The sequence below is a fragment of the Epinephelus fuscoguttatus genome, linkage group LG22, assembly GCF_011397635.1.
Source record: "Epinephelus fuscoguttatus linkage group LG22, E.fuscoguttatus.final_Chr_v1".
Lineage (NCBI taxonomy): Eukaryota > Metazoa > Chordata > Actinopteri > Perciformes > Serranidae > Epinephelus > Epinephelus fuscoguttatus.
In genome coordinates this window covers 33,404,844-33,430,707 of record NC_064773.1, presented here as the reverse complement: position 1 = coordinate 33,430,707, position 25,864 = coordinate 33,404,844, and the positions used below count along the sequence as shown (strand labels likewise).

The window sequence follows — 25,864 nt, the reverse complement described above, 5'->3', positions numbered from 1 at the left end:
ATTTGCCTGCAAGGATATTAAGTTCAGATCAAGCGTTATTTGTTTTTGTCTATAAATTTGAGGGAACATTCCAGATCTTGCTGTGGCAAACTTATGAAAGCAAGTGTTCTTGGTGCTTGTGCCCAGGCTGATGTGATTCGTAGTTTTAGACCTGGTGAATCAGACGTCACTGATGATGAGCCTGAAAAATTAGCTTTGATGTCAGCCTACCGTGCCCTGGAAATATCTGAGTCTGTCTTTGATTTATTATAAGTAATATGTGAGATTGCGTGTGTTCTCTGGTAATTTTATGAGCTGGCCGTGATGCAGGTCCTGATGTTGGTTAATATGGGTATTTGTATTAAAACTATGTAATACATGGAATTTACAGAGTACATTTTGTTTGGAATCATTTACATGGCTGTTTTTTAATTACTTGTAAAGATTTGGGTGTAATGTTCATGTGTACAGTTCAGTTCCTGTGTTCTGTTATGAAACTGCCTCCAAACAGCAAATTGGATCAAACAATAAGCTTGTTTGACATCTAGGCAAGCACAACATATTGGTGAGATGTGGGAGATATGTGTATCAGCTTCTCTCCATACAGTACATCCCTGTCTATGTGGATTCACAAAGACATTTATGTGTAGTTATGTGTGCTAGTAACAACGTTTGACAGGGAAATTAAATGCATGTAATATAGCATGTATCCTTATACAATGGTTTGTATTATACCATACGAAAATGCACATACAATGGTTCCTATGGTATCTAATGAATTTGCACCCCACAAATGCCATTGTCATGCTATGTACTTAATGTAAAATCATGTACTCAGCACAAAGTTACGTAGCCTAGGTTTAGGCAAGTAAAGTCATTTAAGTTAGGGTTAGGAGAAGAAACATGGTTTGACATTTGTCATGTTTGAACTTCAAGTCAAGTTAAGTAGGTTCAATTTAGGCGAGTGAAGTTATGTAGGTTAGGTTTAGACAAGTGAAGTTAAGTAGGTAAGGTTAAGGCGAGTGAAGTTGAGTAGATTAGGTTTAGGCATGTAAAGTTACATAGGATAGGTTAAGGCAAGTAATGTTACGTACGTTAGGTTTAGGCAAATGAAGTTAAGTAGGTTGGGTTAAGGAAAAGAAACGTGATTGGACACTGTCATGTTTGAACTTCAAGCTAATCAGCTCCGATTTAGGCGAGTGAAGTTATGTAGGTTAGGTATAGACAGATGAAGTAATGTAGGTTAGGGTCAGACAAGTAAAGTTACGTAGGTTTGGTTTAGGAAAGTAAAGTTATGTAAGTTAGGGTTAGGAAAACAAATATGCTTGGTGTCCTCATGATACGTACTTAACGTCAAGTTACTTAGGTTAGGTTTAGGCAAGTGAAGTTCACCACCTCAGCCTGCCTCCTTAACTAAAGTTTTGCTCTTTATACTGTGTCCTTATTCCTGTCAGTGCATTGGTCATGTGATTGCAGCCCCACTGATTACATGTTCGCGGTTACGTAGTACAAATTACTGGCTCATGATTTGTGTTTTATATAGTAATTCTGGTGCATTTGTTTAAGGTTTTCTCATGATATGGTTTTTAGCATCAAATATAATGCTAACAAAAGTAATATTATGATTGTTAGAAGTAAAGAAGACAGAAAATTAGAATTTCCTGAATTCCTCTTATTAGATATTGTTCTTAAAGTGTGTCATGAGATTATATATCATGGCCATCATATTATCAATGATTTATCTGATGATAAAGACATCCACAAACAGTGCCATAAGTTGTACTGTATGTGCATTTGAGCTAATGCTTGCTCATAAATTCAGCTTGTAATAAAATATGACAAGCTGATCGTACTTTAAAAAAAAAAAAAAATCTAGGAAACTGCTTGCCTTGAAGAAAGTAAGTAAATAAATTCAGTCTTAAGTTATGTTTACTTCATCAATAAGATTAGCTATTAGTCTTAAATTATGTTTACTGAATTTACATACTTAAATTATAAGTACATTAAGACTAATAGCATTTAGCTAAGGTCATGATTCTAGAATTGATGTCCAGTATTTAGTGCTTAGGTTTTTTTCAGTCTCAACCAAATCATGAGGGAAATATCTGCCTCTCTAGCAACTACATTTTCCTCTGTATTCCCCATAGTCACAGGCTTTATCTGGATTTTTCAATGAAAATAGATAAACTTAAACATGAAAACTGGGCACTGTAAAACCAGCACACGCGCTGAAAGAAAACTAAAAAGCTTTGTAAAACTCTGCTAATAATAATTATCCATTTATCTCTACAGGTGATAACTCACACAGTTATTTGATGAATTGTATGATGTTATTTGTGCAGCGGTAGTGTTTTAGTTGGCGAACTGTAAAATAATAATAAAATAATACAAAGAACTCCTTCTGCAGTTTATTTGAGATTTTTGAGAGAATTGCACTTTTCTTTCCACAGTCAGTCAGCCAGCATGAGAGGTACTGATTTCCAGAGGGGTCTGAACAAATCATGTACATTTAACACGAGGCCCCTCTGGAAGTAATGGGAGGATGCAGCACAAATCCATGCTTGCAGGGCAAAACCTAAACAGGAAGCAGCACAGTCTGTTACACCCAGGAGAGTTTGGCTCTACTGCTGTCTCTCACAGTATCATGTAGCAGAATGTGTGCAGCAGTATGATACAGCAACATGCTGCATTCCACCTACTTACATCTGCATACACATATACAATGCATTCATGCGATTAAACCCATTGAGCATTATTCATCGCTTTAATAAAGTCTGTAGTGTATGCTTTCACTAGTCATGCACCCATTGAACCCTATGACCCCTATTTTGGCCTGGTTTTCAAACTCCTTTCTGTCAGTCCAGTCACTAGAAGAAAGTGCATTACATTAGTATGTTTCATACATATCATATCAATTCAGTTTCTAAAGTGACGTGGTATATGAGCTGTCTTTGTCATCTGGAGGTGGAGGGGGATGGTGGATGGCATGTCACCTAGGCGAAATGCCTGCAAAGCTGCGGACCAATGCAGACCATGCAGACCAAAAAACAACAAAAAAGTTTTTTTTTAGCAAGTCACTACTGTGTTTCCAGTAGTAGTGACTTGCATCAAACATGGGTGCTTTGTAGAGACCCATCAGTGTTTTTCCAGCAGCTTTTTAGGCACCAAACATGGGTGTTTTGTAGCTACCTGTCACTATGTCTCAAGCAGCTTTTTAAGCATTACAAGTGATTTTTTTTCTGCTTTTTCAGTGATGTCAAGGTAAACCAGGTTACCCGGTATTTTAAGCCACAATTTAATCTTTTTCTGATCACAACTATGTGTTTTTGTGCCTATACCTAACCACAGTGTTGAAATGTAAAGTTTCAGTGTATCCACTACATAACTGTGTGCAAATGTGGTTTGCAGAGACAAACAATGACACCATTTTTTGTGGGTTGCTTATTTCAATAATTTTAAACATGCTTAAACATAACTAAAGGCCTAGCCAATTAGAATGACACATTCAGTGTATTTCAATAGAATTGCTCTGATCAGTGGATTTTCTAAAAGGGACGTCATGTTCAAGTTTGGCGCACTCTAACCCTGAATTTTCCCTCTTTAGTGGCTTGTTATTGAACACAGTGACGTGCAGCTGTGAATAAAGGAGGGTGGAGTTAACAGATACAGTAAGGATAACCCAGAGAAAATCAAGAAGCTGTTGTTGCTGACCAGCACCATCCTAGCCTGCTAGTTAGTGCTTAGTTCTCCAGATATACAGCAGTACATTAGCCCGGCATCACTAAGCTTCTAGATTAGATCAAATACTTCTGCAAGGATGTAAGGATTAAGAATAAAAAACAGTAACTGTCCATCTTACTTAGTGTAGAAATCCATCACTCTAAAAAAAGGATTCATGGGGTTAGTGGATAAGAGCATATAAATGGGGGATTTAGGGCAGTAGTGTAAGGAAGTTATAATGGGCCTCAGTGCACATTACTATGACGGGCCCTAGTACACGCAATCATGCATGTATTGTTTCAACACAAATAGAGACTTGACATTGGACAACATCTGCAACCATATTACCCGGAAATCATCATTGCATTACTGACAAAAAAAAAAAAATCAAAGAAAGTAAGAAATTAATCATTTCATTGAATCACTTTATAGTTCATTAATATATTTTATAGCTTATGTAGAAAAAGAACATAATTTTGTTTTAGCTAGCTACTGACAATTTAAAAAAATAAAATAAAAGCAAAAGCCATTATGCAATTGGGTTTGCCTTTATGATGATATATATAGCTATTGGCACCATCTTTAAATTTAAAATATTGCCTTTTTTAAATCATCCTTTTTGAACACAGGTATATTTCCAAGGTAGCTATCTGAATCACATGCAGGGCCCACTCTCTCTACGGGCCCCTCCACCACGAGAGCTCCAGTGCAATCCCATTGCCTGCACTGTCTACATGTACGCCCCTGGTTTGGGGTTCCTCTGCCAGAAAAATATGAGCATCAAACATTTCCTGCATTCAGGTGAAATTTTATGCATCAATATGTGTATATGGTGGAAATTTATGGTGCAAATTCATGAATTTTGTCAAAATAAAAGTCCTCTGCTACTTTTGTAGGGGAGGTGAGGGGACAAATGCACATGTTCTAAATATTGAGTAGGACGTGTCCCCTAAGTGTCCCCTGGAATCTACACCTGTGGGTGCTCCTATGCTACTGAGATGCTCAACCAAAACAAAACAACAACAAAACAAAAATTTAATTCACATGTCAACAGTTCAACTCCCACTGTCCTTCTGCATGCTGACATCGAGCCCCAGCTGCCCACCAGCCGTCACATGACCGGACCCACCCAGCGCACAACAGGGCACCGCGCGGCAGCCGGCCTGCTGCAGAGCTGCGCAACGACACTCTGAAGCTAGATGTAAACACCAACTTCCATCTGCGTCTCATGGCGCGTGTTATGGTGGCTGATAAAGGCCAGCTTAGACGTGTAGGCTTACTGATGCACTATTAGGCATTCATCAATTTTTGTCTGCATCAGATTATGTAATGCATGATGGGATACTGCTTGTAAAAGCGTGATATTGGCCTATAAAATATAATTGTGTTGCACAAGCGCAATATAAACAGGGACGTTAGGTAACTGTGACCCACCCAGTGCTGTTAAATATAAAACACGACCTGATGTCCAACTTTCATGATGACTGTGGCCTGTGCGTTGTTCAAAATGAACCCTATGACCGATAAAAGCTGCACATCTGCTGTCTCTGTGTTGTTATTTATATTCACATGAAACTTTGATAATCACAAGGGAAGCCTGCAATCACCGCTGCAGCAGAGAGATGCCAACAGCCAACAAATGTGAACGCACAGAGAGCAGCGTGCCCCGAAGGTGACGCAGAGACTTGTTTACCTGACTTCGGGTAGGTGACGATCCATATGTCGCTACTTCTGAGGGAGAAGTTGGCGATCTCCTCCATCTTCCCTCTGCAGAAGGGCGGCAGCCGCACTCCATCAAACTCGAAGTATTTGCTCTCAAACTCAATCGGCGTGCTCGGCGTATCTGCCTCGCTCTCGGCCATCCTCGAAACCAGCCGCCAGTGCAAGAACAAGAAAACGCGCACACCCACGCGACCGTTTTTCCCCTTTTTTTTGAATTCAATCAGACGTGGAGATGATGATGATGATGATGGTGATGAGGCTGATTTGAAACGCCGCTGCTGTGAATGCTGCACGGCAGGCGGACGAGTTGACCTACAGCCAATCACGCGGGGGAGAAGTGATGTAATGCGCGCGCACAACTCCCAGCATCAGGACCACTCGAGCCGAGCTCGAGGATGCGCGCGACCGCAGGGGAAGAATGTTCCCCAGCACATTACACAGAGCTCTGCTCCAGTACAACCTATGAGGCAGCTGTAATAATCCTATAATATTATTATGTCATAATCCTATGGTCTTACATACAGCCTACTCAATTACTATGTTGTCACATAAACTGTGTAGGCCTAAAATATTCTATTCTTTATTAATGGGTCTTATAAGTTTTTTATAGTGTTTGTGAGTGCTTTTGACTTTAATATGTGATTAGATATTAGGCTGCATACAGAGGTCATAATACTTTAAAGGGACAGTTCCCCTCTGCCCTCTCTCCATTACTATGGAACTAGATGGCACCCAGTATGTGGTGCTCAAAGCACTAAAAAAAAAATACACAGCAAAATAAAACTGAACAGCAATGTCTTTTTCCAGAAATCATGACCTGCTACTCAAGATAATCTACAGACCTTGTTGTAGGCAGTTTCACGTAGGAACTACTTTCTCTCTTCTGCTGATACCCAAAGTAATGGTGTAGGCTACTGCAATTTCTGTGTGTGGTTTGTACAAGTGGTGTTGCCATACCCAGGCAGAAGTCATTGCCTGACTGCTGGGATACAATCGATGTCAAACACCGTACTGTACTTCTCTTTCAATTGTATTAGGCTCAAAAGTAAAATGTAAAATTGAATGATACATAATATCACTGTTGTTGTTGATAGTATGTCATAATAAAAAAGTCATAAAAAAAAGTTATAATATAGTATTTTAAAGAATGTCATAGTATAATACGAAGGGATGAGTGAGTACACCATCATCTGTATCTGTGCCTGTATCTGTTCAGCAAACTAAATTATCTTTATTTGTACTCGGAATGGGCTCGTTTCATCCCAGTACTTGGCTCTACCATAATAATATGTCATAAATGTCATAAAACTGTCACAGTTATAATATAGTATGTTATAAAAAGCCAGATAAAAGTCTTGGCGTGTGCACTTTTGCAGTGCAGCCCTCAATCATACTCTGCCTGCTAAAATGACACTCAGTCATCAAAACTTTGGGAATGACTGATCAAAGATTTTTGTGTCAAAATGCTCCTAAATGTTCAGATAAGCTGTTAAGTTTCAAAAAAATTCTCATGAAGGGAAATTTCCCCCAGACTCCCCTGGATGACTGGGTCACAGAGGGTGGCAAGGTAAATGGTACCCCCCCCCCCCAGTACTGAAGAGGTGATTACAGCCTTGTATCAGTGAGAAGGCAGACATCTCTACAGCCAATATCTCCAACATTTGGCAACTCACACCAAAACTATCTAGACTGATAAACAGCACAAAAGGTAAGAACTAACCCAAATCTAGGCCTATAAGATTCTCTGTCTTTTGAAAGGTCCTGATGTCATGTAAACACACAGCAGTGAAAAGGAGAGTGTGCTCTATCACCATTATGTACGGCCTACAGTCACCACAGAATTATTTAACAGGCATGAGTAATAACTGTCACGGAAGAGCACAGAAGCAGGGGGAGCATTTGTGGTTTCGCTTCTGTTTTTAAGGGGATTGTAAAGTCCCTTGCGTGTTGTCTGTCCCACTTGCAGTTGATTGGCTGTTATGTCGAAAGAGAAATTGATAGACGTCCATTAGTCCAATCATGCTCTTGAAAATTATGTTGCCTTTACTGTCCCTCGGTGACTTCACGGGGCCTCACGTTCCGCCTCACCCGAAAGCGTCAACGTTGGATAATGAATAAATAACAGTTTTTAAAAATCCAAAGGGGTCAATCTTGATGGCTTAGCACAAAAATATAAGCATGTGCATGTGAACAGTAAAATTGCAGTAAGGATTTTTTGGTAGGCCTACATGTTCTGCTATTTATATCATATAAATAAATCCCTTAAGAGAAAATAAGTGAAAGGAATTGGATAGACGCGCTGCTGAACCGCTCACATCAATGTTGTGGTAGTTCCGACAGCACCTGAAGGCATCATTCTCAGTGCTTCCTCCCTCTACTTCCCTCTATGGATCCAGTTGTTGACCTGTTGAATAACTCAGTTAGCTCCTGTTCACCGAGCACTGGTGACAGTTGTGCTACTCCCCGTCTGCCGCTGCGCACTCGGTGATCAGGCCGCTCTCAGGGCTCCCCAACCGGGGTATGCACCACCATGTTCGACCTAAACGGCGGCTGGAACTTGTCATTCGCCGGGTGCGGGTTTTTGGGAATTTACCACATCGGGGTTGCCAGCTGTCTGCTGGAGAAAGCGCCCTACCTGCTGAAAGGGGCCACCAAGCTGTACGGAGCCTCTGCCGGTGCTCTGACCGCCGCGGTGCTCGCCAGCCAGGCTTCAATAAGTAAGAAACACCGCTGTGGCTCGGTAGCCTGGAGTTCTATGTAGGATACATTTGAGGCAGGATATGGAGGACAACTTAAGTCCTGTATAATTGGTATTATTTTGAATAATTAATTAGGCTACTATTCTGCAAATCGTTATTCTGGTGCTTAATTTACCTTCCGTACGTTTTTTGGCATTAAACTACTTCTGCATACTTTCAGCTACAGACTCATGTTCAGCTCTTTAAGGACATTTCCGCTTGAATTCAGCATTTTTCTTCCAAGTATATTAAGCGTTTTTCGACTTCTTGTCTTGTAGTTTCCAGGTTTTTCAGCAGTGTAGTCAGTGCATTTGAGCTTTTATATCTCAGCCAATTTGTTTTATATTTCTGCATTTTCAGCAATGCGTTTCAGCTGTCAGCATCCACACGCACTTTCAGCATCTGATGCCTTTTCTAGTTATTTTTATTATTATTGTTATTAACCTATTATTAGTAGACCTATAATAATAAGAATAATAACAATTATAACAATAACAACCATCTTTATTATCCACCAGGGTGGAAATTTGTTGTCAGCCCTTTAGATACAAGAGACAACATAATAAAAAGCAGACAAGCAGTTTGGGAAAAAACATATAGATAAGGTCATTAGAAACTTTTTACACTTAAATGATTTTATGTGAGAATGCATCTCGGGCAATATACTGTACACAGAAAAACAGGATCACAAGAGGGCTCTGTTTTCACTGTGGACAGTGTGAGTCAGAGCCTCTCTTTCTCTCCCATGAAAAAGCAATAAAGGCTGATATCAGTAAACACGTGTCGACCAACAGGAGGCTGCAATGACCTCAGCATGGGCTGAGTACTCAGGAGAGGGCTCACTGAGGTTACTGGTGGTCACTGACTCCTGGTAGCTTTAGTGAATATTGATCCAATAGCAGGCTGAATCTTGAAAGTGTGTTTTCCAAGTTGCAGCCGATTGATCACAGGGAATCTTCAAATCAGGAGTGTAGCTTCAAGTCCCATCTCCTCAGCCTAAACTGTGTTTTCTTCTCATTTTTAGCTAAATGTTGTGAAGATGTGATCGAGGTGGCAAAAGAGGCCAGGAAGAGGAACCTGGGCCCCCTTCACCCTACCTTCAACCTGGTCAAGGTGATCAAGACTGGCCTGAATCGTGACCTTCCTTCTGACGCACACATCCTCGCCTCGGGGCGGCTGTGTGTTTCATTGACCAGAGTGTCTGATGGGGAGAACGTGCTGGTGTCAGAGTTTAGCTCCAAAGAGGAACTCATACAGGTGCGGGAAATCTGTGACATTGTTATTTTTAATTCTGGAGAAGCCTCTTCTGGGGCATCCGTCACAGTATTGTAAGCACAGGAAATTGATTTTCTCTGGTTTAACCCTGCACTTTTTCCACAGGCGCTGATCTGTAGCTGTTTCATTCCCATCTACTGCGGGCTGATCCCTCCATCCTTCAGAGGAGTGGTAGGTGTCTGCAGCTGAGTTGCTATTCAACAACGTTGAGCTTTAAAGTCTCCTTTTGGGATTCACAGTAATTTGTACAAAATTGTATTTCACTCTCTTTCTTCTCCCAGAATAGTTACTGCCTCCAAAGTTTTTTTCTGAGCAAAAACAAAAGTGTTAAAATTTTTGTTCAGTGTAGAAGGAAGTTTCATTGACAAAGAAAGATCACAGTTTTTTCGCGTAGCAACAAGCAAAGTTGAAAAGAGAGTCAAACATGAGAGTGGATAATCATCATGATCCTGAATTTAGAAACATATTAAAATTTGAAAAATAAAATTTGAAGATCATTTGAATTGCCTTTGGGTGCATCTGTGATCCAAAAGCGTTCTATTACATGACAGTGTTCTATTAAAACCTAAAAATAGGACTATAGGAATACTGCACAGGAAAAAAGCAACAGGAAAATATAGGTCAAGCCACGAGGCTGCTATGAGATAATTTTAGTTTCCTTTATAAATCAATCAGTCTGGGTGGCTTGCATGTTTAGAAAGAGAACTTATAATCGATTTAGCTGTAAGTCCTGGTTTGATACCAGTGATGCCTTCACTTGGACTTATCAGCTGCTATTGGACTTTGACAGTGATCTAATTGGGACAGATAGAGCTGGGGTTACTGTGTGTGTGTGTGTGTGTGTGTGTGTGTGTGTGTGTGTGTGTGCCACTGTTAACAGGCAGCACTAATCAGACCTACTCCCTCTGCCCTATTGCCAGCTGGTACACAAGCATAACTAAGTCAGTCAGATTAGATTCAGATGACGTTATGTAGTAATAATAAAATACAAAGGTCAAGTGATTCACAATCCATACATATAAAAGTACTCAAGCGAATGACATCAGCTCAGTGCATATTATTTACAGTAAATATAAATCGATTCAAATTATATGATGAGTTTTTTGTGTTAGGACCAGACAGAGAAGCTCCAGTCACAGAGTAAATCTCTGTGGTAAAATAGGACATCCCTGACAAACACTGTCTCTGTGGACATCTTGGTACATTTCACCCTGAATACTGCCTGTTGTCCCAGTCTTTGTGCCAGAGTTCCATGTCAAAACACCACAGGGAACACAGTCTGTCCTACAACTTGAAGCTAGCTTTCAGTCAAAGTGTAAACACGCAGCTGTCTGTATGCACACATTCTGTCTGCAGGCTATATTTGTGGATTCTGTACATTGTGTACTTTCTGCTGCCTGACTGCTGCTGGCTCAGAGCCCAGTTTCATGTGACTCACCAGTTCCTTGCATGAGTGTGCATTAACTTGAGGCATGACACCCTGTGGACAACTAGTAATTTGGAGAATAGCTAGTGGTGTATTTATTAAAAATCAAACATTTGTAGGCATTTGATAGATAAAATTTAAAGGGACAGGTTCATACTTGTATTAAGGTTTCTACTAGAACATGCTTACATGCCATAATGGTCAAAAACACTTTATTTTCCTCACACTGTCTGTGTTGGAACACCTGTATTCACTCTGTCTGAGACGCTCCATTAAGCACCTGTAGGGTTGCCACATGTTATGGTTTTCCTGGGATTGTTTTCTTTTTTGAGCGAGCGTTGCGGAAAATGACTATTCTTTCTCGGCACACAAAATATCCATTTTTTTGTTGAAATGTATTTGTAATTTAGAATGTCAGAGTTCCAAATAAAACCAGATTCTGTTTTTTCCTCTTCACATTTCGAAATCCAACCCTATGTCTGTAAACAGAAAAAACTGAGTAGAACACAGTGATGATTGGCCAGATGCCTGTACTTCTTTTCAATTGGTAGCAGAAATATGAACGTTTACCTTATCACCTAGCAATTGCTGGGCTGTCACTGTCTTAGATAAGTTATCCAGTCATTTCATATTGTTTTGTGCAGTTAATAGGCTATTGTATTCCCTGCTGTACTGTGAAAGTTTTACACTTTATAACTGGCTCGCTGGAGTGCAGAGATTATTTTATTTTGAAAGCCCCCAACAGGACGTCGCAGTTAGGCTACCCTTATGTCTTGTGCTGCTGTTTGGATGATTGAGATGTCTAACGTAAGTTTTGACAAATCATTGTGTGCAGCAGAAGCCTGAATCACTTTGAAATGATACTCCTGCAGTCAGCATGCCAATGGCATACTCCCTCAAAACTTGCAACATCTGTGGCATTATGTTGTATGGTCAAACTGCACATTTTAGAGTGGCCTTTTATTGTGACCATCCCAAGGCACACCTGTGTCGTAAAAATGCTATTTAAGCAGCATCTTGATATGCCATGTGTCAGCTGAGTGGATTATCTTGGTGTAGGAGAAGTGCTCACTAATATGGATTTTAACAAATTTGTGACCAAAATTTGAGAGGACTGAATGTATTAAAAAAGCCTTAAATCTTTAACTTAAACCTGTTAAAAATGGGAGCAAAATCAAAAGTGCTGTGTTTAAATTTTTGCTCCGTATATGTTAAAGTGTCAAAATCCACACTTCTATGACTCTGTATGCACATTGATGCATCCTGACCTCCATTTCCTCACTGACCTATATTCTGTCAAGCTGGCAGTGAGGTTGTAACACAGATACCACATTTTTCACTCATTTGGACTGCTGGCACCATCTCTGCCAAACTGAATGGGATTTCACAACTGGCACTTGGAATAAGGTTAATCCTTTCTCTGTGGCATTTTAAGCGCTTCAAATGATGAATACCCTCCCTTCGTTTTCCAAGGTTCCAGAGGTTGAATCTGAAATGGAACTAGAGCATTTCATTACGCAAAGATGTTAATGTTGCAGAGACGTGACTGATAGGTCAATTGCTAAAGTGTCTTTAGGATGTAAGGTCAGAACAATTGCAGGGCACAAGTACCATTATTATGGTACAGTAGCCGGGAGAAACATCCCATGGGTTTCAATGGGACTCCTTCTGTAAAGGATATTGCAATCTACTCTGTCGTCAAAGTTTAAAGTACTTCAACTCTTGATGTAAATATTTCTGTCTTTTCTTTAGCGCTACGTGGATGGCGGGATCAGTGACAACCTGCCACAGTCAGAGCTGAAGAACACCATCACTATCTCGCCTTTCTCTGGTGAAAGTGACATCTGTCCCCGCGACAACTCCACCAGCTTCCACGAGCTGCGCTTCACCAACACAAGCATCCAGATGAACCTGGGGAACCTGTACCGCCTCAGCAGGGCCCTGTTTCCACCAGAACCAAAGGTAGGGAATGCCTCAGCGTTAGAGGGACACCCTGCTTTTGTCAGATGGTGTATAAGGTGCATTTAATAAAGTTAAAAAAAATAATAGACAAGACAATAACAAAAAATATGATGCAAAATGGTAAGTGTACTTTTTGCTACAGCCAGTGGGGCATCTGTAGATCAGGAAGTAGAGATGTTGTTTATGTGTCGGAAGATAGATGGTTAAGTCCCTGGCCCCTTCAGTCTGATCCATTCAGTCTGACAACATTTGGAAAGTCTAAAAGAGCTGTACGAAAAAATCATTTTATATTCATTTAAGCTAGCAGAGCACTAAACCAGAAGGAGCTGGGTGAGCTGGTGTCAAGTGCGCTTGCTCTATGGGCCCAATGATGCGAGAGCAGCTCCAATCATCTAGGTATTTCAAACTGCAGAAATCAAGCTTTTTTTTTTTTTGGCTTCATGCACCACTGAACAACATTCATAGAAATGAACAGGATCTCACCTTAAATGCTGTATCCAGGTCTCTGGTTTTGAAGGCTGGACTATGGCATTTTGGCCATGGCCATCTTGGTTTCTGGAGCCAGAAGTGACCATATTAAGATGAGAGGGTGGAGATAGCCCTAACACTAGTTGCTAGCTTAGCTAGCATTGTACATTTATAGCTATGGTTAACTGTGATAATACTAATGCTAATGCTAATTTTTGCCACCAAATGCAGGCTTAATCCATTAAAACAAAATGTACTTAACGGAAAAGTAACTGAATGTCCAACTCCTTCGAAGGTCTTTTAGTACAACCAAACACTGAACAAGACTTCTTTAGACACCAAAATGTTATAATTAATTTTCATGAACAGAAAACGCACTAAGGTGGTGACAGCTATGGCTACGCCTATACATTGGAATCTGTGGTTATGCTCAGGTTATGTTACCTAACCAGTGTTGTTACCATGGTAGCCACCTGTCAACAGACAGCACTAATCAGTCACTCCAAATGCCCACACCCTTAATTGTGAATAACTTTAAGCTTTAATAAAATGTAAATGAGTGAGTTACATAAAAATCACCCTCTGTATAGTTGCCATGAATGTTGAGATTAGCTATAGAGACTAGGGATGCACCGAAATGAAAATTTGTGGCTGAAGCCGAAGCCGAATAATATTAAACGCTTGGCAGAATACCGAGTACCGAAAACCGAATATCATTGTTTAGTTTTTCATTAGTTTTTGCAGATGAACCCCTTCCAGATGATAGTGTTGTCACGGTACCAAAATTGGATCCCACTGTACGAGACCAATGAAAATATGGTTCTGAGTAGTATCACGATACCACAGCGAAAAAGAGGCAGATGTGCCTTTTGTCATTTATAAAAAGATAAATCACTTTTCTATTATAGGCTACATCAATGATATTTCAATGGAATAAATTACTTATTGACTTATTCATACTTCAAAAACAGCATCAATGAGTGATGAACATGGGGGGGATCAAAATAAAATAAATAAATAAAATAAAAATCATCCAGCCACCCACCCCCCTTCATAAGTAAAGAACAGTCCCTAAAGTGCAGTGAGGTTTGTGGGCCGTGAACGGCTCATTTCTCCTCTGACACGTCACATACCTGTGTTCAGCTGGCTCGGCTGTTCAGGTACTTCTGGGCAGTCCACACGCCAAGAAGAGGATATTATGGGAGCCGACTTCTCCGTCACCGGAAAGCCGATGGCCGCCGTATTTGACAGAAATACATTACTGTCTGTGTCTGTGACCCCCATTCAACCCAAAATTGGTGGGATTCGCCTTTCATTTCTGCTGCTGGTTGAAATCTGTAGGCTGCTCGCACAGCGTGTTGAATGATTTAAGCCTGTTTTGCTCGCTCAAAAGTATTTTTAGTCGCAATTGCGAGTGCAGTGAGGGAGGGATCGCCACACTGCCAACATTTTAATCCGCCCGTTACAGCACGCTGCTTGATTGCGTTATCAAAACACGCCGCTATTATTCGGCCTTGCTTTTAACTTATTCCACCGAATACCGAATGTGTGTTTTTTTGCAATATTCAGCCGAATATATTCGGTTACCGAATATTCGGTGCATCCCTAATAGAGACCAAAACTGTTTTTTGTACCAGGCTATATATTTCTGCTATAAAGTTGGGCATTTTAACATGGAGGTCTGTGGGGATTGACTCACTCTTTGAGCCAACCTCTAGTGGCCTTTAGAGGAACTGCAGGTTTTGGCAATTCAAATTTGGTTTCATTTTTCAGCCCCAGAGGTTGCTGCTTGATCTACTGATCACCTTGTATAGTAGCCTCGTCAGTGGTGTAGTGGTAGTTGATGCTGTTGTTGTGGCTGTTAGGTGGGTATACTGTAAATAGCCAGAAAAAGAGAAAGGTATACCCCATATACCTAGGTATACCCTCCACTACACCACTGAACCTTGGCCACCAGTGTATAAATGTGTGTGTGTGTGTGTGTGTGTGTGTGTGGTGCCTGTGTTGCAAAGGGCTTTGAGTGGTTGCTAAGACTAGAAAAGCACTATATAAATACAATCCATTTACCATACTTGGTCTGGTATGACCATAAGCTTATAGTAGCTAATGTAAGCTAATTTTAGCAAACTCAAGAAAGGTATTCTTTTATAGAATTGAAATTACTACATCAGTTTGTCTGTTTTATGACCAGCATGCAAGGATTGGCCAAAGTATCTCCACACTGAAACTGAAGTGGCTCGCTGACAGTTTAAAGATGTATACTTCACTGTCACAAATGGATAAAGTACCTTTAAGGCACACAAGAAATAAGCTTTTTTATGCCTTGACTCCATGAGGTTTTGCTTTCCCCTCCACTTTCTTAATCGACCCCCTGTTGGGGTAGAGCTGTGTTATTGTTATACAGCCTGGCTACTCTCCGCTCTCCTCACGTGTGTGTTATGTCGTCTGGCTTCTAGTTATGTAATTGGGTGCATTAGTCTGTGTGACAGGGGAGGTGTGTTCCTACCACATTCCTAGAGGGAGGAATTACCTCTCTGTACCATGCCACATGACAAACAAGCCTGCAAGCGGTAACTCTGTGTCAACTTGTCACTACAAACACACACACATGGCAGTGCATAGGAACACAGAATTTGAATGTCAAATAATACAGAGGACTCAGTGTATTTTGACCCGTGGTGACCTGTCCCTATCAGTCCAGCCAGTGGGTTGGCTGTGATCACCTCTAATGATGTCAGAGCTCTCTTTTTATGACACTACTTGCGAAGTCTTTCTTGAATGAAATTTTTTACATTTTGGAAATTTGTTTGCTTTTTTGCAGAGAGCTAGGTGAGAAATTTCACACCAATCTTATATTTGTAAATTCAGTAGGGTATGGAAAATTCAAAATGCCTAAATAAAAACAAATCAACCAAAGAAATCAAGAGAAATTCACCGTCACCTGTTGTGTGATATTATGAAGTGAATTATGACAGTGATGTCAAAGAAAACTGATTGTGTGTTGTGTGTTCTTGAGATATCGCATTCATGAGAATGACTGACTATTAGATGTCCTGTCTTCCTCCACAGGTTCTGGCTGAGATGTGTCAGAGTGGTTATAAGGATGCTCTACGTTTCCTTGAAGAGAACAGTGAGTACTCTACTACTGTGTTACCATGGTGATATCAAATAAGCTTACCTAGGTATGATGCATCCCTATTAGCCTCTAGTTTAACCTTTGGACAGTGTTAATGATGTCATGTTTTGTGGTGCCAGACCTGCTGATGCTGGAGCATCCGACCTCAGGCCTTGCCCCTCCAGAGAGCACGCCCACCTGCTGCTGCAAGCATACAGAAACCACCAAAGAGTGGGTGCTCCGTAGGCTCCACCTACTACGGAAACAGCACTGGTGGCTGGATGAGCAGATTGCTCTGCCTACGCCTATCAAAAAAGGTGTGGTGTCATCCCAGACTGTTGGTTTTTAGTAATGCAATACGTTTTGTAAGGCCCCTGTAAAGTGGTGTGTGGTTGACTGTTGTCTGTGTGTCCTTCAGTGTTCTGTGAGGCCTGCCAAGACAAACCTGGCCTGATTGCCAAGATTTCCGAGATGCTGCCAGTGAGAGTGGCCTCCTACATGCTCATGCCATACACACTTCCTGTACAGTCGGCCTACTCAGTGGCCCAGAGGTCAGTATAGATCTGATTCTGAACATTATAATATCTCACCTTTAACCAAAAGAATTCTGCATTTCAATCTCATTTTCACTCATCTTGAAGAAAAAGTGAGGTCCATGACCAAGCTATCAGTTTCCATGTTCAATATCAGTTCAGTGCCTGTTGATATAATGTTTCTGCTCCAGGTTTGTGGAATGGATCCCAGAGGTGCCAGCTGATATGCGCTGGCTATTTGGGGTTGCAGGTGGCATGTACCAACAGGCCTGGAAAGGAGCACCAACCAGCTCCATGAGGTGACAGATGATTTTCATACAGTGTAATACAGTGTTTTAGTTTAGTCATACAGTTATACACCTGCAAATTACAAACCAAGAAGGTTGTATATGAAAAAATCAGAAAATCACTAAAAGAATACATCCAATAAAAGATCTCAGAAAGTAAAGAAAAATCACATTACTAAAAAACTTACTGCCCCCCGCTTGTATGCCTCCCCGCACCAGTCACGTTTCTCTTACAGTTTACATCCATGTCTGTGAAAACATAGATGCTTCACACATGTCTTCCCCCCCAACAGCATAGAAGATCTATACAATCAGCACAGTTTCAAGGTGGGCACCTAAGATTAGTGTCACTAATTCAGTATCTGACCAAATGTCTCCTCTTCTGTTCCTAAGATATGACATTGAATAATGGCCAGAAAAGCATCTTATGCAGATCATTATGATGTCACAGTGAAGTTGACCTTTGACTTTTTGGATATAAAATGCCATCATTTTATTATTTTATCCTATTAGACATTTGTGTGAAGTTTTGTCATAATTAGCCGCTGAATTCTTGAGTTATGGCCAAAACATATTTTGTGTGGTCATACTGACCTTGACCTTTTACTTTCTACCACAAAATTCTAATCAGTTTATTCTTCAGTCAAAGTGGACATTTGTGTGAAATTTAAAGAAATTCCCTCAGGGTGTTCTTGAGATATTGTGTTCATAAGAATGAGACAGATGCAAGGTCACACTGTGCTTGACCTTTGATAATTGAAATCCAATCAGTTAATTGTTTCCTCCAAGAGAACATTTGTGCCAAATTTGAAGAAATTGCCTCTCACTGTTCTTGAAGTGTTGCATTAACAAAAATGAGACAGACAAGGTCACAACGACCTTTGACCACCAAAATCCAATCAGTCCATCCTTGAGTCCAAGTCAACCTTTGTGCCTAATTTAAAGAAATTCCCTCAGGACGTTTTTGAGATATTGTGGTCACAAGAATGAGACAGACAAGGTCACAGTGACCTTGACCTTTGACCTATGACCACCAAAGACTAATCACTACATTGTTGAGTCCAAGTGGACATTCTTGGGATATTGTGTTCACAAGAATTGGATGGCGAGATGGACAGACTCGAATTTTGCGGTAGAAGGTCAAAGGTTAAGGTCAGTGTGACCTCACAAAATATCTTTTTGGTCATAACTCATAATTCATATGATAATTACTACAAGACTTCACACAAATGTCCACTAGGATAAAATAATGAAGTGAAGACATTTTTTATGCAAAGAGTCAAAGGTCAACTTCACTGTGACATCATACTGCTCTGCAAAACACTTTCATGGCTATTATTCAACACCAGATCTTCTGTGACATGGATGTAAACTGCAAGAGAAACTTGACTGTGCGGAGGCATACAACCATGGGGCGGTAATTCTAGCTGTCAATTCATTTTTGGTACTTTCACCTCTCATAAACTTTCACACATTACATCAAAGAATGTGTGTGCTTTTGAACTTTGTTGCCTATTATCCTATGCACAAATTGTTTTTAAAATAAGTGAAACTAACTCTATGTAATCAACTTTACAGTGAGCCGTGCCTGAGGAAATGCACAAGCACACCACCTCTACCCTCAGAGTGTGATAAATCCATGCACAGAAACACCCTGCCTGTTCTCTCCTCCCTGGACCTGCACGGCAGCTACTGGGAGATCCCCAAATCTTCCTCCTCCTTGTCCCACCATCATTCTCACGTCATCCCCTCCTCACCACAACAAGTCTGCTTCTTTGTTGGCTCACAGGATGAACCTTTCAGCCCTGCACAACAGTAAAACGATTCCCAGGATGTGAACTTTAACTCTGTGGTCAAATATCCACTCTGGAGTGGGTGGTTTGATAAGTGGTAAACATTTGAAACCAATAAGCAATGGTGTCTAAATGTTTTAAGGAAACACATATTTTTATGTCTGAATCTGAACACTCCAGGCAGCACCAAGTATATTATATTTTAATGAGTGCTCTGGAAGACAGAGTCGCAGCTTACTCAGGATCATGGATGTGTGTGTATGACCTGTTTTGATGTACAGCACAGAAATGTGTCTAGTTTTACAGTCTAACTACAACCACGCCTACCTGTTTAACATGTACTCGAAAGTAGCATTAATTCCACATTCCAATATACTTAATTCAGTCGATTCATTTGTGTCTACAGGAGTAACGCTATCTATCTGTTTGTCCTTTAGATCATGTCTGTTTGTTTTCACAGTTGTGAGATATCTCCAAGCGCCATATGACGACTTTAAGGTGACATGATGCATTTTCTGATGGCCATACTGGAGGTTTGCGGGCCTCATTTCTTAACATTTTAAAGCTGGAGTGTGGAACTTTTGTCTCCCCTCTCTGGCCATGAGGGTAATTGGATAAAAACTCTTGACATAAGCTCATAAGGTATACCTGCAAGTGAGCTTGCCGCATCTCCCCTGCCCCTAGGAGCACTCTTTTATTTACTTTAATCCCTCCTCTGAATGCTGAGTTTCTTATTTTATCCAAAGCATCCCATCCAAAATTTTGGACACTTATTAGGATTTTCCAACCTAGCTTGGTGTGGCTGTGGCTCAGGAGGTAGAGCAGGTTGCCTGCTAACCTGAAGATTGACCGTTTTATCCTGGCTCCTCCAGTCCGCATGTGGTTGATACTCAACCCTGCATTTTAACTGAGTAGCAGGTGGCACCTTGAATAATATAGCCTCAGCCACCAGTGTATAAATGTGTGTGTAAATCGGTGAATGTTTTACGTGTTGTAAAGTAGGGGTGGGAATCACCAGAAGATCCACGGTATGATATTGTCACAATACTTAAGTCACAATACAACATTATTACAATTTTAAATATGTTGCAATATACTGAGTATTGCAATAAAATATATGGCGATTTATTACCTTTTTCAACTGTAAATTATTTTCCCGAACGAAAACTTTTATCAACATCTGTTTTACCTAATAAGATAAAGTTTTCAGTCTGTTCATCTCACTTCAGTCATTTTTTGCAGCAGCAAAATGTATCTAGTGGACTGAAAAAGCAATTGATTATATTATTCTTGTAGGCTACCTGAGGTTTAATTTGTATTTGTAAGATTAATAATTTATATAATTAAAAAAATGATACTTGGCACTATGTGGCAATATGATATTGCCACACAAAAATATCGCAATTCTATGCTGTTAATGAGATACTTGCTACAGTTGCATTTTTGACTCACCAGCTGTGGTGACACCAACGATAGTTACATGCATAACTTCAAGCTTTAATAACATCTAAACAAGTAAGTTATATAAAAAATCCAAACAAACAAAATACTTTAGTGACAAGATGTTTCCACAACTGCAGAATTGATGGCCAAAAAGTTGTAATAAACTAAAGTGTCTTTTTACCACGATGATGTCAAAGACCAGATAGTGTACAGCATCACACAACTCTAAATATCAAGACATATCTACTAAAAAAAGACAAGTCGCTTTACTCACTGGTCACTAACATTACTGACCAATACTTAATTGCAGGTTAATATAGTCTGTTTTCTGTGTGTAAAACAGCAAGACCTCCATGAAGGACACAAGAACAGATCCTCCATAGAGGTCACTGTTAGGACCTCAATTGCCAAATGAAACACTGATGCTGACTGTGCTAACAAAGATTGTTCAACCAGTGTTATTGTAATATCAGTGTTATCAGTGCACATGGTCTAACCTTCAAGTTGTTAATTTGTTTCAGTCATTTCTCACTTGAATGTAAAGGTGTTTTATTTTACTGTGATATTCTTTTAAGATTAAACCATTTGAAATCTTATTTTGTTTGTTTATTTGCTGACACAGCAACAACTTGGATGGCCACAAGGCAAATAATACATTTCCCACAAAGTCAAAGAAAACAGAACACTGCACTGAAGGAATACCCTTTACATAACTCTACCTCATGGCAAGTGGTATGGGACTGTTTGAAGTACTAGTGAGGGACTTATGTTTTTTTCTTTTAGCTTAGGGGAGGGGCACACAACTTTAAATGGTTGTATTTTGTATTTATTTTACCACATTTTTTTAAGGAAAACATGCCTGATAAACCTGGGTGGGTTAGGAAGGCATGTTTTCTTTGAAAATCACCAAAATTACACCATTCATCATAGCTAGAATCTGTAAAAACAGAAATTGTCACTGGATTTTAAAATTACCGACAGCCTTTGGCCACAATGTGCAATGAGAATAAAGAGGGGAAAAAAAACAGCCACCCACCTCCTCTGATAATTAAAGAGCAGTCCATATGGTACCTCTTGTACTGGTAACACTGTCTCTGATGCCCACACCTACAATGCATTATTAACATATTATTTATGATCTGCCTATAGTACTTCATAATTGTGGTTATAAAATGTCATAATGCTTCATAACAATAATCATTATAAAACATTTTATAATAACTTATAAGGTCAAGTATCATTATACTGAATTGCTGTTCACTCACTGGACTCACAAGTCAGTCTTTAGACGCTTTGTTTATCAGAAGGCGGAGATCTCTGATTGTCTGGTGGCGAGACTTGTCACTCACTGACCTTTTTATGGAGGTTATGTCTATAATACATTATAAGCACATTCATATGACATTATGATGCAAATGTTTGGCTTTATAAAACTTCTGTTTTTAACCATGTATGACAGCTTATAACAATGTTAATAAAGTATTCGTTCTTATTAATAATCTTTGATACAAAAAATGACAGTGATAAAAAAGACCAAAACAAATTAAAGCTTAGGCTACAACAAAAAAGAGAACAACAAACAAACAAACAAACAAACTAACAAAAAGGGTGAGGTCAAGGGGGCACACAGAATAAAACAATACTTTTAAAACAATAGTTTTATTCTGTTCAAGCTTCTTAAAGACAGGATTTAAACAATGTTCAAGGGTCCATCAAGTTGATCAGACCTATCGTCATTTTGAAGAGTTAGCGCAGCCTGCTGATAGCAAATCCATAAAGTCATTACGCCAGCTCTCCACGCTGACACAGTTCAGCTATCTGCTTAACTGATAGGAAGGCCAGTGCTGTAATACCATGGGCAATTTTTGTTTGTGCAATGGCCACTTTACCAGACATGGTTTGATATTAAGGAAGCATGACATGTTTATAATATTCATTCATTCATTCATTCATTCATTCATCTTCTAACCGCTTCATCCTCTTGAGGGTCGCGGGGGGGCTGGAGCCTATCCCAGCTGACATCGGGCGAGAGGCAGGGTACACCCTGGACAGGTCGCCAGACTATCGCAGGGCTGACACATAGAGACAAACAACCATTCACGCTCTCATTCACACCTATGGACAATTTAGAGTTACCAATTACCAATCCACACAGAAGGGCTCCCACGCCCGGGATCGAACCGGCAACCCTCTTACTGTGAGGCGAGAGTGCTAACCACCACACCACCGTGCCGCCCATGTTTATAATATATTTATTATATTTAATGTCTTACCAAAACTGCTTAACAAGAGAACAGTACCACAAAAAGTGCATCAGCACACCATCTACTTCACAGCCATACGACAATTTGGATAATGTATCATCAGGGTGTAACGTAAGCCCTGTGTGTTATCCTTATTTGCCAAATCTTAAACCTGACACAATTACATAGTTCAGTACTACTTTAAAGTGCTGTGTTCCATTGTGATGAGTTATGGGAATACCCATATCACTTTCCCATATTCTGTAGAATTTTTACCACAGGATTTTGCACGAGAATTGTAAAAGTATAATGTCCCTTCTGGGAGTGAATTTTGGATTGTACTATAAAACTGGTAAAGATAAAACTTTATTATGTTTGTTTAGAATTTTTTTTCCCTTAAGCCTTTCCCAACTACCAACATGTCTCACACCATTATAAACCCAATGCAGGGAATATCATGAATTATATGCCATGTTGTACTGGTGAATAGCTGGTAGCCCTGGTGTTCCTCTATTTTGTGAGTTTATTAGTTTTTTTGTTTGTTTGTTTTATAGTTAAATGGTATAAATGACATAACAAAAGCCAGGCTTGGTAACATATGTATTTTTATAACTTCAGATCTGCCCCACAGGGATAAAGACAAGACTGTCCATCTCCAGCAGCAGTCACTGATTGGACCCTTAATTACACTTTATTCTTTTCAGCTCATATAACACAAGTAAGGTGTTCAAGGCAAGGATAAAAATAACAGGTGATGCTGTGTAACCTTGGCGTGTAGACTGATGAAGAGGGAATGGGCCAGACCTTACACCATTTGTTTAAACTGTTGTAAATGGTTCACAGTAAAAGGCCTTTACCCATTTCAACACCGGCCCAAATCCATATTTGAAAAGGGCACAAAACAAGTCATGCCCCCAAATCCCAGCCCATACTGGGTTATGTGAAAAAAAAAACTGATTTGTTTTGACTCATGTCACACTTTTTATTTATTATTATTATTGATTGTACTGATAGCTAATTTAAATGATTACATTATATATTGACATACGTAGAACATGCAAACATGTCACCTCTGCATCTCTTCATGGAAACTGCTTTCTTCTACTCTGGGCTCTTCTTCTCTGGGTTCATCTCTTACTTATTCTTACAGATTATTATCATAATCTAAATCTAAACATCAGACGCCAAAATGACGCCAATTTAGTCCAGTGGAGTTGCTCACCTGGCGCGTACATGAAAAAACGCCTCTACTCCACACCTGCCAGCTAATCAGCCTGTGTTGTGGGCATTCACAACCCCAACCCACCTACTCCATTACCCACCCAGACAGCCCATCATCTACATCTTCCTCTATGGCTTGACACAACTCCTGTGTTTTTCACTATGTCGATCCTTTGTTTGAGCTCCTGAATGCCTACTTTGAGGACTTCATTGTTATTTTGCATCCCCTCTCTCTGGTCATTTTCTGTTTGGAGTATTTTCTGAAGCTCTTTTGTTTATGGAGGGCTCCCTTCTTGTGGTGCATTGCCTCCTCCTGCTCTTCCACCTCCTTCATGAAGAAATGATTGATACAGATAATCTCTTTCACATCATCCAGCTCTGGGTAAAGTGCTTCCTCCTTTTAAAACTCCTTTTCTATTTGGCGCATTCTTTGGCTCCTGAATGTGGTGTTGGAGGGATTCATTGTTTTGCCCCGCCTCCTTCTCTTGGGTAAGTGCACTCTGCATCTCGTAGACTCAAGCATCTCCTCTTTTTGGGCCCTCTGTGTTTGCTGCAGTTCCTAGAGCTCCTTCATTTTTTTCATCCGAGGTTGGTTTAAGTAGTTTTATTGAGTTTCTTTTCAATTTGTTGATTTGTTTAATTGCAACTTTTTTTCTGTCTTTTTGTGTGTCTTGTGTTTCGTGTAGGATATTTATTATTATAATTGTTATTGTTATTATTATTTTTTCATGTGTTTGTGTTGTTGCTTTATTTATTCTTTTCTATGTTTCTAGTTGATGGTGTGCAGGGAAGTGTGAGACCCAATTTCAAAGGGATAGTTTGGATATTTTGAAGTGAGGTTTTAAGGAGTACCAGTCAGTGTGTTAATATGCGGTAGATGCTGGTTTGTACGCAACCAGTTTATTTTAGCTGCCTAAAAAAAATCAATATCAGGTTAACTGTACACTATATAGCATTTTTACTGCTTAGCCCGTTCTGACAGGGAAGCCGTTAATGACTTCAGTTTCCCATCTATAATCTCGTCAAAGCCACCAGACTCCATTGAGAAAAACAGTAACTTTAGCTTGCTGAACACAGCAGCTGCTGGTCTATCACTGCCTCCATCAGTTAGTTAGTTTGTTATTGTGTGACTTTGGTGAATCTGAACTAACCCTTTTCAATGACAAAGTCACACAATAACAATAACTAACTAACTAACTAACTAACTAATCGAGCCAGCAGCAGACCAGCAGCTCCTGTGTTCAGCAATGTTAAATTACTGTTTTTCTCAGTGGAGTCTAGCTTTGAAGAGAGTGATATAACTGCTTCATTTTTCTGTCAGAAATCATTGTGTAGTTAAAATACGTTTTGTTGCTGACACCTCCAAAGCAGTGCATTGCTGAGTTTCCATGCCAGACCCCACTTCAAAAGATCTTAACTATCCTGTTAAAGACAGTTTGTCATTTAAAAAAGATATATTGTGTTAATGTCCTGCTGTTGGAACCAGGGCCTCTGTTCAAGTAATTTAGAACCTGTGTGAGTTTAAATTTCCCGGTAATTTCCTGGGGGTGAAATTCCCCTATGTGGTGTTGTCAACAATGCTACAAAGTAATGTACCCTGGCGAGGGCAACATAAAATATGTACTATTTCTGTTTTTTGTTTTTTTTTTGTTTTTTAAATATTAACAAAAGATGCTCTGTAATAATGAGACCCAAAAGAACAAATGTGTGAATATTTTTTTTACACAAATTAAGTAACTGGGATGTAAGTAACATACCATGAAGATTTTTTTTTTCTCAAAAATGTTATTGATTAGTATTTTAATTATAACATATCCCTTGTAGTGAACACCTGGTCAATATTTTCCACAAAACGAACATTAATTAGCCATCCCCAAGCTTAAAGGACTGGCCCCCATTTCCTTCTACTGTTGTACCATTGTCATTAGTTAGTAACAGG

At 39.8% G+C, this 25,864-nt stretch overlaps 2 protein-coding genes across 2 annotated transcripts in view; one reads left to right on the top strand and one right to left on the bottom strand.

The window, feature by feature from the left end:
• The window catches only part of sult4a1 (sulfotransferase family 4A, member 1), a 52,513-nt gene extending 46,761 nt beyond the window's left edge, over positions 1–5,752 (bottom strand). The window contains exon 1 of the mRNA XM_049567122.1: positions 5,393–5,752. Within this exon, the coding sequence (XP_049423079.1) occupies positions 5,393–5,561 (169 nt within the window). The 5' untranslated portion in view covers positions 5,562–5,752. The remainder of the gene's footprint in view (positions 1–5,392) is intronic.
• A 2,063-nt stretch (positions 5,753–7,815) lies between these two features.
• Positions 7,816–21,057, top strand: pnpla3 (patatin-like phospholipase domain containing 3). Its single transcript, XM_049567092.1, has 9 exons — positions 7,816–8,138; positions 9,184–9,416; positions 9,540–9,605; positions 12,613–12,822; positions 16,360–16,420; positions 16,546–16,722; positions 16,824–16,956; positions 17,130–17,237; positions 18,804–21,057. Exons 1-9 carry the CDS (start codon positions 7,952–7,954, stop codon positions 19,042–19,044), a joined length of 1,416 nt encoding a protein of 471 aa, XP_049423049.1. The 5' UTR covers positions 7,816–7,951; the 3' UTR covers positions 19,045–21,057.
• Positions 21,058–25,864: the final 4,807 nt, after the last annotated feature.

Excerpts from the sequence above, each read along its gene's own strand:
- pnpla3 (XM_049567092.1), top strand. The coding sequence starts at position 7,952 with ATGTTCGACCTAAACGGCGGCTGGAACTTGTCATTCGCCGGGTGCGGG. Across the intron at positions 8,139-9,183 it reads CGCCAGCCAGGCTTCAATAA|CTAAATGTTGTGAAGATGTG; the intron begins GTAAGAAACACC and ends TCTCATTTTTAG. Across the intron at positions 17,238-18,803 it reads GCACCAACCAGCTCCATGAG|TGAGCCGTGCCTGAGGAAAT; the intron begins GTGACAGATGAT and ends TCAACTTTACAG.